We start from the raw sequence: 12368 nt of genomic DNA, 5'->3' as shown, positions 1-12368 counted from the left end.
CCGCTCAAAGAAACCTTGACTCGATGGTGAACGCGAATTATTCGATGTTTCCTATACGTCAACGAGCTCCATCATTCTTGACGCAGTGGCGGCCGCTGCTGCCTCGCATGTTTGGCACGACCTCAGACTTCATGACTGCTACAGCCGTGTAAATAACTTTATTTCTTTTATATAGATCTGGGTGATGGCAATAATGAAAGAAGCGATGAAGCAGTTGGAGAGCGCTTAAGCAGTGTTGTTTTCCGTCGAAGGAACTCTTGTCCACTTAGAGAGTCCGCGATGGCTCCTGCAGGGAGGCCTTCATTTATACCTGCAAAACCTGCGTGCTCGACGGTGGGAAATCCTACCATGGGGCCACAGCAGTCCGCTGGCCACTCGATTAAATCGACGGAGCTCTCAATATTTGGCGCTGGACGCGTTAGGAACTTGATGGTAATTTATCTTAGTTAATTCCACAAGTTTAGGTGAAGGCGAGGCACAAAGTTTCGAGGTGTGTTTTAAGGGATTGGGAAAGGAAAGGGAATGAGGAGACATAAATACTTTCGCCACCACTTCCGAGCGTTTTATTGAACTTTCCTTTTATCGCGCCGCAGTTGTTTTCTTTCGTCCTTTAAACCTTACTTTCTTCCTTCTTGTGCCCCCTTCGTCCTCGGTCCTAATCGGTGTTGCGCTTGAGGATTTCCCGCAGAATAGAAATTAGAGCCCGTACCGACGTTTCGTCCGTGGCCCTCACGAATAAAACAGCAGCCCTATGGGCAAATGAATTTGTAAATAGGGCCCATCCGCGAAATTGGATCGGACCCTTTCCGCCGACATCGAATGAAATTGCACGAAGGGGTTTCATTCAAGAATCCGTGACGACAGCAAATGAAAAAGTCAGTGAAGGGTACATGTAAACCGGAAAATCAATCTATCTTTCATCAAGCGCAAACATGAACGGGTCGAGGAACAAAGGGACTTACAAACGTCCCTTTTTTCGGATGCACCTTTTAAAGTTCATTGGTTCACATTCGTAACGGATCGATGTCGAGGGCGACCCTTAGCAGCACAGAATGGAACAGTCTGTTTCGCGCTGCTGCGGAGTACGTTTGCCCACTAAAGGAGCCGCCCTTTTTGCCCTCATCAAATGAAGAAGACGTGATCTATCTCAATCTATCCAGCCATGTCGCCCGAATAAAAAAAAATACTCTCGCCACTCATTGTCATAAAGTCGATTTTATGAAATTTTCATTTTTCCTCCCTTGTGAGTTCGTGGCCCTAAAACGAGGTAAAACACTTTTGAGAAATTTGCTCATTGCGCTAAGCTACAGAACATATAGATTTGCAGCGCTGTAATATTGCATCATGTCGATCCGAGTCATTTATCAGTAGGAGAACTGCTTACATCATCTTAGAAGTCTGCCTCGCTGCATTAGTCATTTGCCACAACCAAAAACAACATTTTAGATAGATTAGTTTGTTAGTAACGTCGAACGGATGTTTCCGAACATTCCTTTGAAACGAGACCTCTCTTCCCTGCTGCGTAGGTTAAAATGGGGCGCGCCCTTGGCTAGTATTAAGAAACTCATTTTCCGTATCGCTCTACGGTACGTCACAGTGATCATACCCCCCAAAAATTAGAAAATTGCCGTCTAACGACGTTAGATTTGTGAACTTTTACACGTTCCCCTTTATGGGGGGGCCCGCTTCGAGGAACGGCCCCGTCCTCGTTCCGATTCAAAAACTAACCGAACTCCGGGGAACCATTAGTACGCATCGGAGTCGCAAAATTACAACATCGTCTTCACGTTCGATTTATTTGTCTCCTGAAACTGGCATTAGACACCACTGTGCACCACTGGAAAGGCATTGCTGCCCCCGTTCCGGATCAGCTGATCCAGATCATACGTGCATGCTTTTTTAACGCGCAGCTTTACATAGAGGCAAATGATGCCGCACTACTCCCGTTTGCCGAAGTATCGTTTATCGAGTCTTTTCTCGTTTAAACCGCACGTTTTCCTGCTCCACCTCGATTTCTCGAAGAGTCCCAATGGTTCCCCGAAATTTAACTTGAACGTGGCCGCAGTCCGTGCCCATCTGCGATCAGAGAGGAGAGAGGTAACTGATCGTTCCCTCTTTGATGGTGAAAATGTGCGTGCAGAGTGCCCGTCTTTGGAGCCCACGCATGAGGATCTCGGTAACCGTAGGTGGTCGGTGAAATTAGGGGCAAGTTGCGCAGCTGACCGATGTCCTCGGATTTTTTTTAGCTTCGCATCAGACAACTTTTCCCTAAGTTGATCTGCCTCCCATCTCTTGCGGTGGCAGGGACGCTCACGCGTGAGCTCAAAAAGCGGGGACCCCGCATACGCCATTTATTTCCGGCTGTCTGTCGGAGCAAATAATACAGACAACCGTCCAGAAAGTGACTGAGAGAGAATCCTTTGTAACCTCATTTTTCCATCTTTTACATGCCCCCAAGGGCGAGATAATTTAATTACAAAAGGGGGAAAAAGTTTTCCCATAGGAAAAAACGTCAATTTTCTACTCTGAACTTTTCTAAGTACAGTTACCCTTCGACTAATGGAAGGAGGGACGCGGCCCTTAGTCGATATCAATTCATGGCCATTTTTTACGCTTACTTAACTCAGCTTGAACGCCACCTTAGGGTCGTTTGAACCCCCGCTGATTTCGAAATCCGCTCTGCATTAAATGCCGGCGAAAATGCCCCAATTCAATTCGCCTAACTGTCAAGAACTGAAGCGAATCGGCTGACCAACATGATCAGAAATGGTAGGTAGTCCGGCAATTTCGCTGGAGCGCTTAACGCCTGCACGATCGCAGTCCAACCCCCCTTCCCCCCCCCCTCCCGCAAAGCAAGCCCAGTTACCAACTTCCATTCGTTTTTTTTTAGGTAGAACCGTGGCCCCAAAATCAGCGCCGCTTGACAAAATGGACCCCTTGAAATCGTACGGGTCCGAGGACGCCTCGTGGAATTACGTGATGTTACCGAACAGTGACGCGTCGCCTTCGCCACAAGTCGGGAAAGCTCGGGTCAATTTTCCCGCCGAAATTTTCCAAGATGACGCCGACAGCTACTACCGACCCTCCAGTATCGTTCGCCGGAATCGGAGCATGAGCGCCTGGAGCGAGATGAGCAGTTCCTGGAAACTGGATGAGCGGTAACTTTAACAGTTCCCCTATATAATAAGTGCAAAAATTTCCAAATGTCGTAGAGAAAAATCGGTGTCATGACGGGGCCCCACTTTCGCACGTAAAACGGCGGGTTTAACGAGTTTTTGTGCCGCGAAGTGATAAGTTGGTGATTGTGAATTGTGCCGGGAAGTTTTCAAGGTAAGCATGACCGTGTTTTATTCCTAACAACGAGCCCGTAGGTAAGTACTGAAGCTTAATTAATAATAAACGCATTCCGTCCGCCATTGTCACTCCCGCGTCACCTTTTACTGTCACGAGGTCCTTTCTTAACACCGTTCCTCTCGTCTCCGTCCGTAAACCGTGTTTCCGAAAAGCACGTGCTTTTTCTTCATCTACCAAAAAATTTGGTTTGTAGGTGGGGAGATTGGGGGAGATGCGCACGCGGCCCCCCCCATGGCAACGCGACTTCCTGCTGGATATATCTCGATGGAAACGGGAGTCTCGCACGTGTCCGCGTTCGTGTCATGTTCTCCAGGCCTCCCATGACGATCTCGTCGTCAGTTTTTGTTATTCTTCTTGACCGTCAGTCATTTGTCTTCGCACAGCAGCAATTGGACGTGCGCGGTGAACATATGATTTCTCGCTGAGGTATTGCTCTAATTAGTTTGTTGCTAATGTTGCTTGTTACTGCTTGATTGCCCCCCCCCCCCTCGTCCCTGCTCCCCCTCCTCCCCACGAATTAGTCACTCCACGGCAGGAACGCGAAAGTAACCAAAAATTTTGTTTCCTTGAAGTCCCTTTCGAGCGCGTCCCGCCGAGCCCCGACGCCGTTTTTGCGACGAAGATCGCGACGTCGAATCCAACATCGTCGGAATGGAAACCGAATCTCTCTGAGATATGGAAAGATAAATACGTGCCGTTTAAAATTTTACACGAACGTTCCCCGCATACTAAATTGCCGCTTTCCATCTTCTTTTCCATCGTTTTCCAAGACGTGCAACGGGGTCGATCGTTCTTGCCGGTCCTTGTCTCGCTCACAACAAACGCCGGCGATATCAACAAAAATCCTTAACGGCGCGGTACGCGTTTCGTGGTATCTGTAAATGACAACAGGGCGTTGTTCTTTTGTCAAAGCGACGTCGAAAACAATGAAGAGCGGAGGGCGAATGTGACAGAGATGGCGAGATTAAACTCGCTTTCAAATTGGACCCGCGAGGTTGTCAAATTTCGTACGAGGTAACCGAGAGGGTCGTCCAACGGTCGGAGTTTAGATCTCCCGGAAAGTTGCGGGCGATGTAAGTTCGAAGTGAGTTGTCGTTGAGAAGTCCGGAAATTCGCGGGGGGTGTTTAAAATTTTGATGAGAATTGCCGGAAGTTTCCGCTAAAGTTGCGAGAGGTCGGGGCGGGGAGGGTTCGATTCCGGGGGGGAATTGAAGACGTGCCGCAAACGCGAAATTTCGGACGTCGCCACGTCAAAAGTCCACCTTCTCTGGCGAATGCGAGCTCGCACGCGAACGCAACGAACTCGCTCTCGGCATTTTCCCTAACTTTCCCCCGGGCCCGTGAAGCGACCGTTTTACGGCCTTCTACTCGCTCTGGCGAAATAATAAAAGAAACAAAAAAATAAATAAACCTCGACAGTGAAATTCTCATCGGCAAATTCCCTTACGAAAGCGTTGTAAAAGGAAGTTTTGAGAGCGAGCCTCTAAAGCTCCTTAAACGGAGCGAAGACATCGATTTTCGCCGCATTAAGCCGAATAGTTCTGTGAAGTGAATATTTCTCGCGAACTTCCACGTATCCACCAACCATATTCCCCGACTGAATAATGCACGTGAAGGCTCGCAGGGGCACTCGTGAAGGCGACGGGGCCGTCGCGTCACCGTTCACTCGCTCCATGTCTGGATTTGTTTATGGAGTGAATTGAGGGCAATTTTGCTCGTTCCTTTCGGTTTGTCGTGCCGTTCGTTCCGAGTTGTTAGTCAATCGTGGATTTGGTGTTTGGGAGGTGCATTTAACGATCCGAGGCGTCTTGAAACCGGAGCTCTTGCGTCAGATGGTGAAACCCGTCCGGCGACGAACGGATGGGCCGTAAAACTAATTCGAGCATTACGACTTTAGGTGGATCCCATCAAAATAAACCAAACCGGCAATAAATATAATTTGAATCGAGTTTATATCTCCGAACGAGCCTTAATTAAGTATCTCCGACTGAGGAATAACTCAGCGGGACTCCCCGGGTTTGCGTCTTTTCAATTAATATTTTTGGCACTTCGAAAGGGGGAAAAATCGGGCGGAAAAGGGAGATAATTGACTTTTTAATGAAACTTCCCGGTAGCGAGGCCGATAATCTAATTTAGCCGATGAAGAATCGGTTCTGTTGAAGGCGGCAGTAAATTGCCTCTGGAATTTGGAGCTCGCAGGGCCGCATCAATTGAAATAGATCCGCATTATCGCAACAACACAAATTACATTGATTTATCCCGGGCATTGTTGGTGTTCGATCAAGGGTTCGGACCTGACATCGAAATGTTAGGAGAACGAGGACGAATTATTAATGGGATGTGTTTTTATTTGGGTCGAGGAGGGGATTTGGCCAATTACCACAGTTCCCGGAAAATCGATAACCGTTATTATATTATGATAATATCGGGAATGGTTTAACGTTGGATGCCTCACCGTCGATATTCTCGCCACGCGTCAGCACGTGCACGGACGCGATAGAGGTAAACTTTCCGAGACCGCCAACGTGCGTTTTAGGCGTGTGACAAGGGAAAACGGAAGAAATGGCGAAAACCAAAGCCGCGCGGAAAAACCGCAAGCGGACAACATTGTTGAGACGTCGAGCTGACTTGCTGAGACGTTGCTACTGCATCGTTCCCGTCGCACCGGCGCACGTCCGCGTTCCTCACCGGCCCTGTCAGTCTCGGCCTTGACGAGAGACCATCGCCCCGTTGCCACGTTTAACTGGAGTACGTTTCCGTTATTCAAACCTTGTAAGCGTTAAACCCGATTTAAATCATAAAACATATTTGCATATCTTTTGTTTGAAGGTTAATTACTCCCGGTGTTCAAATACGTCAGCCGAACAGTCCCGTAAATTAAACGTGGACAAATTGAAAACAAAACACATCGAAATAAATCATATTCCCCGACTAAGTTCCGAAATTACCATTCGATCGATAGAGTTTAGTATTATAAGCTTGCCCCGTAATGGATTCAATTTTGACTCGTCACAGCGGGATTCAGTGGGCTTCGCATGCCGTCTGATGAACTTCTTTTCAGAATGTCTATGTACTTCTTCCGGCTGCACAATCTGCGACGCGCCCAAGAAGAAGACAAACGCAAGAAGCGGCAACAGCAGCAACAACGACAGCAGCGCCACCACGCGCGACGTGGTACCGTGGTGCACCGGGAACCCGTCAGCACGCCCCTCACTTTGGCCCCCAGTAGGCTGTTCGAAAGACCCCCCCTTACACCCTCCGATAGCCTTGACGAAGTGGCCTTGCAGATACCCAGGTGCTCATATGTAAATATTGTTTGTTTTATGTACGTCATACATAACTTTATATAACGACTCGTTTTGATTCTTCTCAAAGCACCAATACACCAGAAAGCAATACGACTGACAACTGCCAGATAACGTAAGACAGTTGTGGTGGCAGAAGCGTTATTTGTAACGGCGCCCCATCTAGTGGTGACGGATTCACCTAAGTTTCGAAAGCTCTTTAAGAGGGGGCGCTGCAACATTGCATGTTTTCGCGAATGCTAATTTGAATAAACTGAATGCAAGAAGGTTGCAAAGGGAAGCAAATGGTTTTGCCGTATTAGGGGGTATCGCATCAGATCCAGCAGAGTGGTTTTGAGCTTATAATATTATGCTAAAAGTTCGTGTATTTCGTCGCCTTATTGTGAATCAGGTTTATTCGAAATTCACGCAAATAGTGATGGCGAATGAGCCTGGCGAAGAGCGTAGGAACGCGCTCTAACGGTCCCTAAGTAATGGGTAACTCAATCATCGCTTTGATTGGTGGGGTGAGACCGACACGTTGACATTTGACGGAACGAAAGTCAACCGAGGGGCGGGGCTTGTCCCGATTGGCGGAAATTGTTGCGGGGGGCGTGATTTTTCACTTTCCTCGTGACTAACTCGCCTGTTCGTTTTTGCTACTCGTCCAGTGAGCAGACTTGCATTAAAATCCAGTCAAGCGACTCTTTTTTCCTTGGCGCAGTCGGTCAGTTTACTTCTCCGAGAAATAATCGTTGAACGATCTCGCGTATCAGCTGATGTTTTCGAAAGTGTCCCGTCCGAATCAATAAATTGGCGTCTGCCAGGCCCGCCATAAGCGGCAAACGCAATAAAAACTTTTCTTAGCTCCCTAAATTTTTTAAGTGCTCCTCAAAGGTTCCATGAGAGTTCCCCTCGAGCTGGTTTTTCTTTTTTTTTTTTCATTCACTACAGCCCGCACTTCGGCGGGTTTCAATCGATATTTCGTGGCCTTCTGAGGAGTGTGGACCGCGTGCGGGATCCTTCAGACATGCTCGACTTAATGGAGGACGTTATTTTTAGTAGAGCACGAAAACCGCCCTTTTCAAAGTTTCATAGGGTGAATTTTGGAGGGACGAGGTACGAACTGACAACGCTGCTGATTCAGATAATTGCGCCACTGGCGCCATCATCTGAAGCATTCGACAAGTGTCCACAAGACCATAGTAGGCGAGAGGCTGGGGTAGATGGCGCCCAACAGCAAAACCTGGGGCAATGTCGGAAATGTTGTCGTTGGCGTAGATCCATTATCGATACACAAAAGCGAGAGCTCATAGTCTGAGGACGATACACATCTACCTTCGAGACGAATTCGCCCCGGCACGACTCCTCATATTTCGCACCTCTGGGTTTCCAAGTGGTGAGTGTTGACGCAAGTGACGTCACCCAGATGCCTATGCGGGACAGTTTACCTCAAACTTCCCTTTCCCATTTTCACTGATGGATTGTTTATCCACAGTCAATATGTGCTTGATTTATTGAATGTGAATGAGGGCCTTCCGGCTGCGTCTTTCATATTCACGCGATGGGACGTTGCCAATTTAGTAAATAATCTTGACAAGGAAATGGAGCTGAAATGAAGTTGTATACGTCAATTGGAGTGAGTTCTTGCCGGCGTATGTCTCAATTTGTGCGGATTGGCAACTTCCTTGGATACGGTCGATTTTGAATGCGATTGTTATGGATATTGGCTCTGTATTTGAATTTCGCCTAAGTGGATTTGCTCGAAGTTATAGCGAGGCTCAATCCGGGCTCCGCTAGGGAATTTAAATTCGGATTAAATGGGACCATATGGAGAGAGCTGCGTAAGAAATTGTTCGTTAGAAAAATCTTTTCCCGCATCGCAGTGACGGTTCACTGTGGTTTTGATACAATTCAAAATATTGAAGAGACAAACAAACAAACACACACACACACACGTACAAAAGACACCTCCGAAAGGTAAACGTACGGGGAGGAGCGTTGAAAGAGCGGCGTCGCGGACATCGTCGTCGGTTCTTCGACGTTGAGGACGTCGCAGTGGCGTTCGGCGCCTGGTGCCGTGTGAATATGAGGCGCTCCCCCGTTGCGACGCTGCGCTCCACGCTCGTGTCAACCTAACTATTATGGGTTCTTCCAGTAGATATTCCTCGTACAACTGCTTGACTAGTTGGGACAGCTACGACAGGATACCCAGGTGGGTTCCCACGGGTCGAAAACGGGTGTAGTTACACATCGACTGCACCGGTTTGCCGGCTCCGATACATTTGCCCTACTTTCGGTGTTCGATGTTAATTTGTTGATTGTGCGGTTTCGCGTTTGTTGTTTTCTAGAAAGAACGACAGACGCCCGGAACGAACCTGAAAAATTAGGAATCGCACGGTTTTTGTTCGATCGTTTTAGCATAGATAAAAAAAAAAAACAAATTACGAAAGAAACACAAAACCACTCGAGTTTTGCCCGAATTGCGGTTGATCCGTTGGGCGAAATGCGACTCGAAATCCATTTAATTCTTCGCCGAGCCATTAAAGGCGTTATGCGAGCACCAATATCAACAGAAAATTCCGCGCTGTCACTTAATTACCGTTTGCCGAACGAGATTATACGAGGGAAAAACAATTCGGCATGGACGAAAACTGGACGGAACCGGCGCCGTGGAAAGGCCCAACAAGGACCACGGGAAAACATGAGGAAATCTAATGAGACGTAACGGCAAATAAGGGCCGTGCGGCATAATGGGACCTCTATTAGCAGTAAGGGTCGTTTAAAATATCGTTTTTTTTTTTCCTTTTTCCGACGTCACGAAATTATTTCAATCGCTTTCGTGTATGGCGCGTCACGCTCGAACGCTGTAAATAAATAAATAATTTAACGGGGGAACAAATAAATAATTTACGTGTATAAACGTACGCAAAAATTGGGGTAGAGGTGAGCCGGGACTGAAGGGGTGACGCTGAATGAACGTCGGAACGCCCCATCGAAACTCACCGAGAATGCCCCAGAACTCCTCGACGCCGTCGTCGGGGTTGAAACTGTTGTTCGAAGAACTTCGCGTGAAGAAATCGCTTAATTACTTAATCGGCCATCTTGGCGCATATGTCTTCCGTCACGTGTCCTTGAACAACGCGCCCACCTCGGTGCAAGATGAGGGGCATCGTCGTTCCCTCTCTCTGTCCGAAGTCGAACAATAGAAAAACGCCTCGATGCTCCTCATGCGGGCGAAAGGGGTACGATGCGGTTTTGTTTTGGGGGACACTGACAGGCGCCGCCATCTCTGATTGTCGCCGTCGACGGTCAATCCCGAATTTTCTTTTCGCTCGCAATTGTCCGCGATGCGAGCGAGAAAATGTGCCGGAAAAACCATTTCGACTGCCCCGAATGGAAATTTTAATGACTCCGATTGATGCTTATTGCCTCAACCAACGGTTTCCACCGGCTCGTTTGGCACTACTTCCGGTCTCCATTATGGCTGCGTAAGCGCTCATTATGCCGTTACGCCTAAAGGAAATGTGACTGAAAGAGGGCAAAGACGTCCCTTTTCCTCTTAAAAAATCGGCTTTTCCTCCTCGGCGGTTCCCGTGAGTACGAACAGAAACTGATGCCCGTTTAATGTTCCAAGGTTAGTTAATGTGCTTCACGGCTGACCAGTAGTAAGCAACGTTTCGCCGGTCAACCGTGCCTGTACGGGGTATGGTGAAATGTCGATTCTGGGACAGATTCGGCAGTTGGGAATGCGGCGGATTTACGCCGAACTACAGAATTCTAGATTAGCGGCCGGCACCCCCTCAAATTCCGCCTCGCAATTCGCCGAAGTAACTCCCGGACACTCTATATATCGTCCTTACACCATACCCTTACTAAATCCCAGGTGTGAGTAGCTTTACCCTTTCAACCTCGAGCCAATTATCTCGAGTTTGAGGTAAGCGCTGGGCTGACGTCACGGCCCTACATCCCCGACGTCATCTTTATTATCTCGTCCCCCTTCGCGACTTTTCTTTTAGTTCTTCTCCGGCATTCGTTCGCAACTGAAAGTTTAAATTAAATCCAGAACTTTTCTCCAAGCAGTCGTCTATAGTTTATGACGTAGGGAACGTTCGAGAATGGCTTCCGTAGGAGGCGCGAAGTGCTCCGGCGCCTGAGCCGCTCATTGCCGCCTCTCCCCCCTCAAAAAAAAAAAAAAAATTGTAAGTTGCATAATTACGTATTCTTACAGAGACCCGTGGAAGCGGTGAGCGCAAGACCGCCTAATGGGCCTTCCATTACTAATTTAAATACCCCCCATTCGAGGAATTCAATGCAATTTCCTCTGTTACCTTACACCGATTTGTCAACTCAATTTCCCCGAGCAATAAAAGCATCACGTGAAAAAGCATTTTCCAATATCGTTAAGGGACCGCGTGTATGCTATTTCGCTTGAGCGGGAGCCGAGGTGGGTCTTAGTCGGGCGCAGCCCGGATTTCGCACAAAACTTAAAAATTTCAAAATGGATTCGGATATTTGGGAATATCAGCTGCCTCCCCTGGAGCTGCAGAAAATGGTATCTGAGAAGATTTCCAGGTAAGGCTAGAGGCGTTAATTCGCCGTTAACTTTACACCCAAAATCCGCATTTGTTAGACCCTTAAGGAAGTTTCTGGGCTTCGGCCCCAATCCCAACGTCCCCAATCTCTAACTTATGTAAGACGATGCTGATGATATATCGCAAAACTCCCATCCCTTATCTCACCTCTTAAAGTAATACTCCGCCCCGGCTTCCGAGCCCCTCGGGGAGTGAGATTGGGTGGCCCCTTTATGGAGGGAGCTGACCCAAAATAATAGGACTATAGCAACTAATTATGTTGTAGAATCTCCTGGGTGTCTATGCCCCAATCGATTTCCTGGCTTAAACACTAACAGACTTCTTTTTGTTTCAGGGTCCGGGTAGAATATTACGTCAATGAAAATACTTTTAAGGAACGACTGCAAATCTATTTTATTAAGAATCAAAGATCTAGTAAGTATGACTCAGTTCCGTATCCTCAGTAGTTCATGGTAGTGACTGCACGCACGCATGTTTCGACTTCCCGGTTAAATATGCATTAAGCAAATTTCGGGGCCCTAAGCAAATGACAGTAAATAATTGAGGAGGCCGCATTAACCGGAACCGCAATCTCTGGAGAACAGCTTATCGCCCGCGGCATATGTGCGGTTAATTAAACTTTCATACGCGTTCCCTGTATACCGTTTAATTACACATTACTGCCGCCTTGTTTACGCATTTCTACACTTAAACACGACTGGTTCGCCACCGTCGATCCAGCAATTGGCGTCGATATCGATCAGTCGGAGCGGGTTTCCCGGCGCCTTCGCCATCTTGTCAGTCTACTCGACGTTGACAAAATGGCGGAGCGGAAGTTGTTCTCGCGCGGACCGGCGGTACCCCGGCGATTTTTGCGAGTTTATTTCAATCGCCGACAGTGCCCGCCCGTAGTAATCAATTTGCCCGAATTCAGCGATGGAAATGTTTGTTTTTGTTTTTTGTTTTGTTTTTTTTTTTTTTAAGTTACCGACGCCTCTTTCGGAATTGTCGGAATTTCAAGCTTCTCTAGTCAAATAAAGCCGACTTTCTTGAAAAAGGTGCTTCGTGACCTAAAAACTCGCCTGACCTAAAACATCCCCCGCCCACGCTACACCAGCTTTGTCGGACTAAACCTCTTTTATAGGTCGATTAGATT

At 47.7% G+C, this 12368-nt stretch overlaps 1 protein-coding gene across 13 annotated transcripts in view; it reads left to right on the top strand.

The window, feature by feature from the left end:
- Positions 1–764: 764 nt before the first annotated feature.
- Positions 765–12368, top strand: part of SLO2 (slowpoke 2) — a 29214-nt gene continuing 17610 nt past the window's right edge. For 3 of the 13 annotated variants that reach the window (XM_066291682.1, XM_066291683.1, XM_066291680.1), the window contains exons 1-3: positions 766–1267; positions 2891–3158; positions 11568–11647. In XM_066291682.1, the coding sequence (XP_066147779.1) occupies positions 1024–1267; positions 2891–3158; positions 11568–11647 (592 nt within the window). In that variant the 5' untranslated portion in view covers positions 766–1023. Of the gene's footprint in view, positions 1268–2343; positions 2774–2890; positions 3159–4569; positions 6660–8708; positions 8854–10529; positions 11214–11567; positions 11648–12368 lie in introns of those variants that run through there. The other 10 variants (XM_066291679.1, XM_066291678.1, XM_066291691.1 and 7 more) reach the window with 8 other exon arrangements.

The sequence above is a fragment of the Euwallacea fornicatus genome, chromosome 17, assembly GCF_040115645.1.
Source record: "Euwallacea fornicatus isolate EFF26 chromosome 17, ASM4011564v1, whole genome shotgun sequence".
Taxonomy (NCBI): Eukaryota; Metazoa; Arthropoda; class Insecta; order Coleoptera; family Curculionidae; genus Euwallacea; species Euwallacea fornicatus.
The sequence above is the reverse complement of the archived record's forward strand: the minus strand, read 5'-3'. Positions and strand labels throughout refer to the sequence as shown.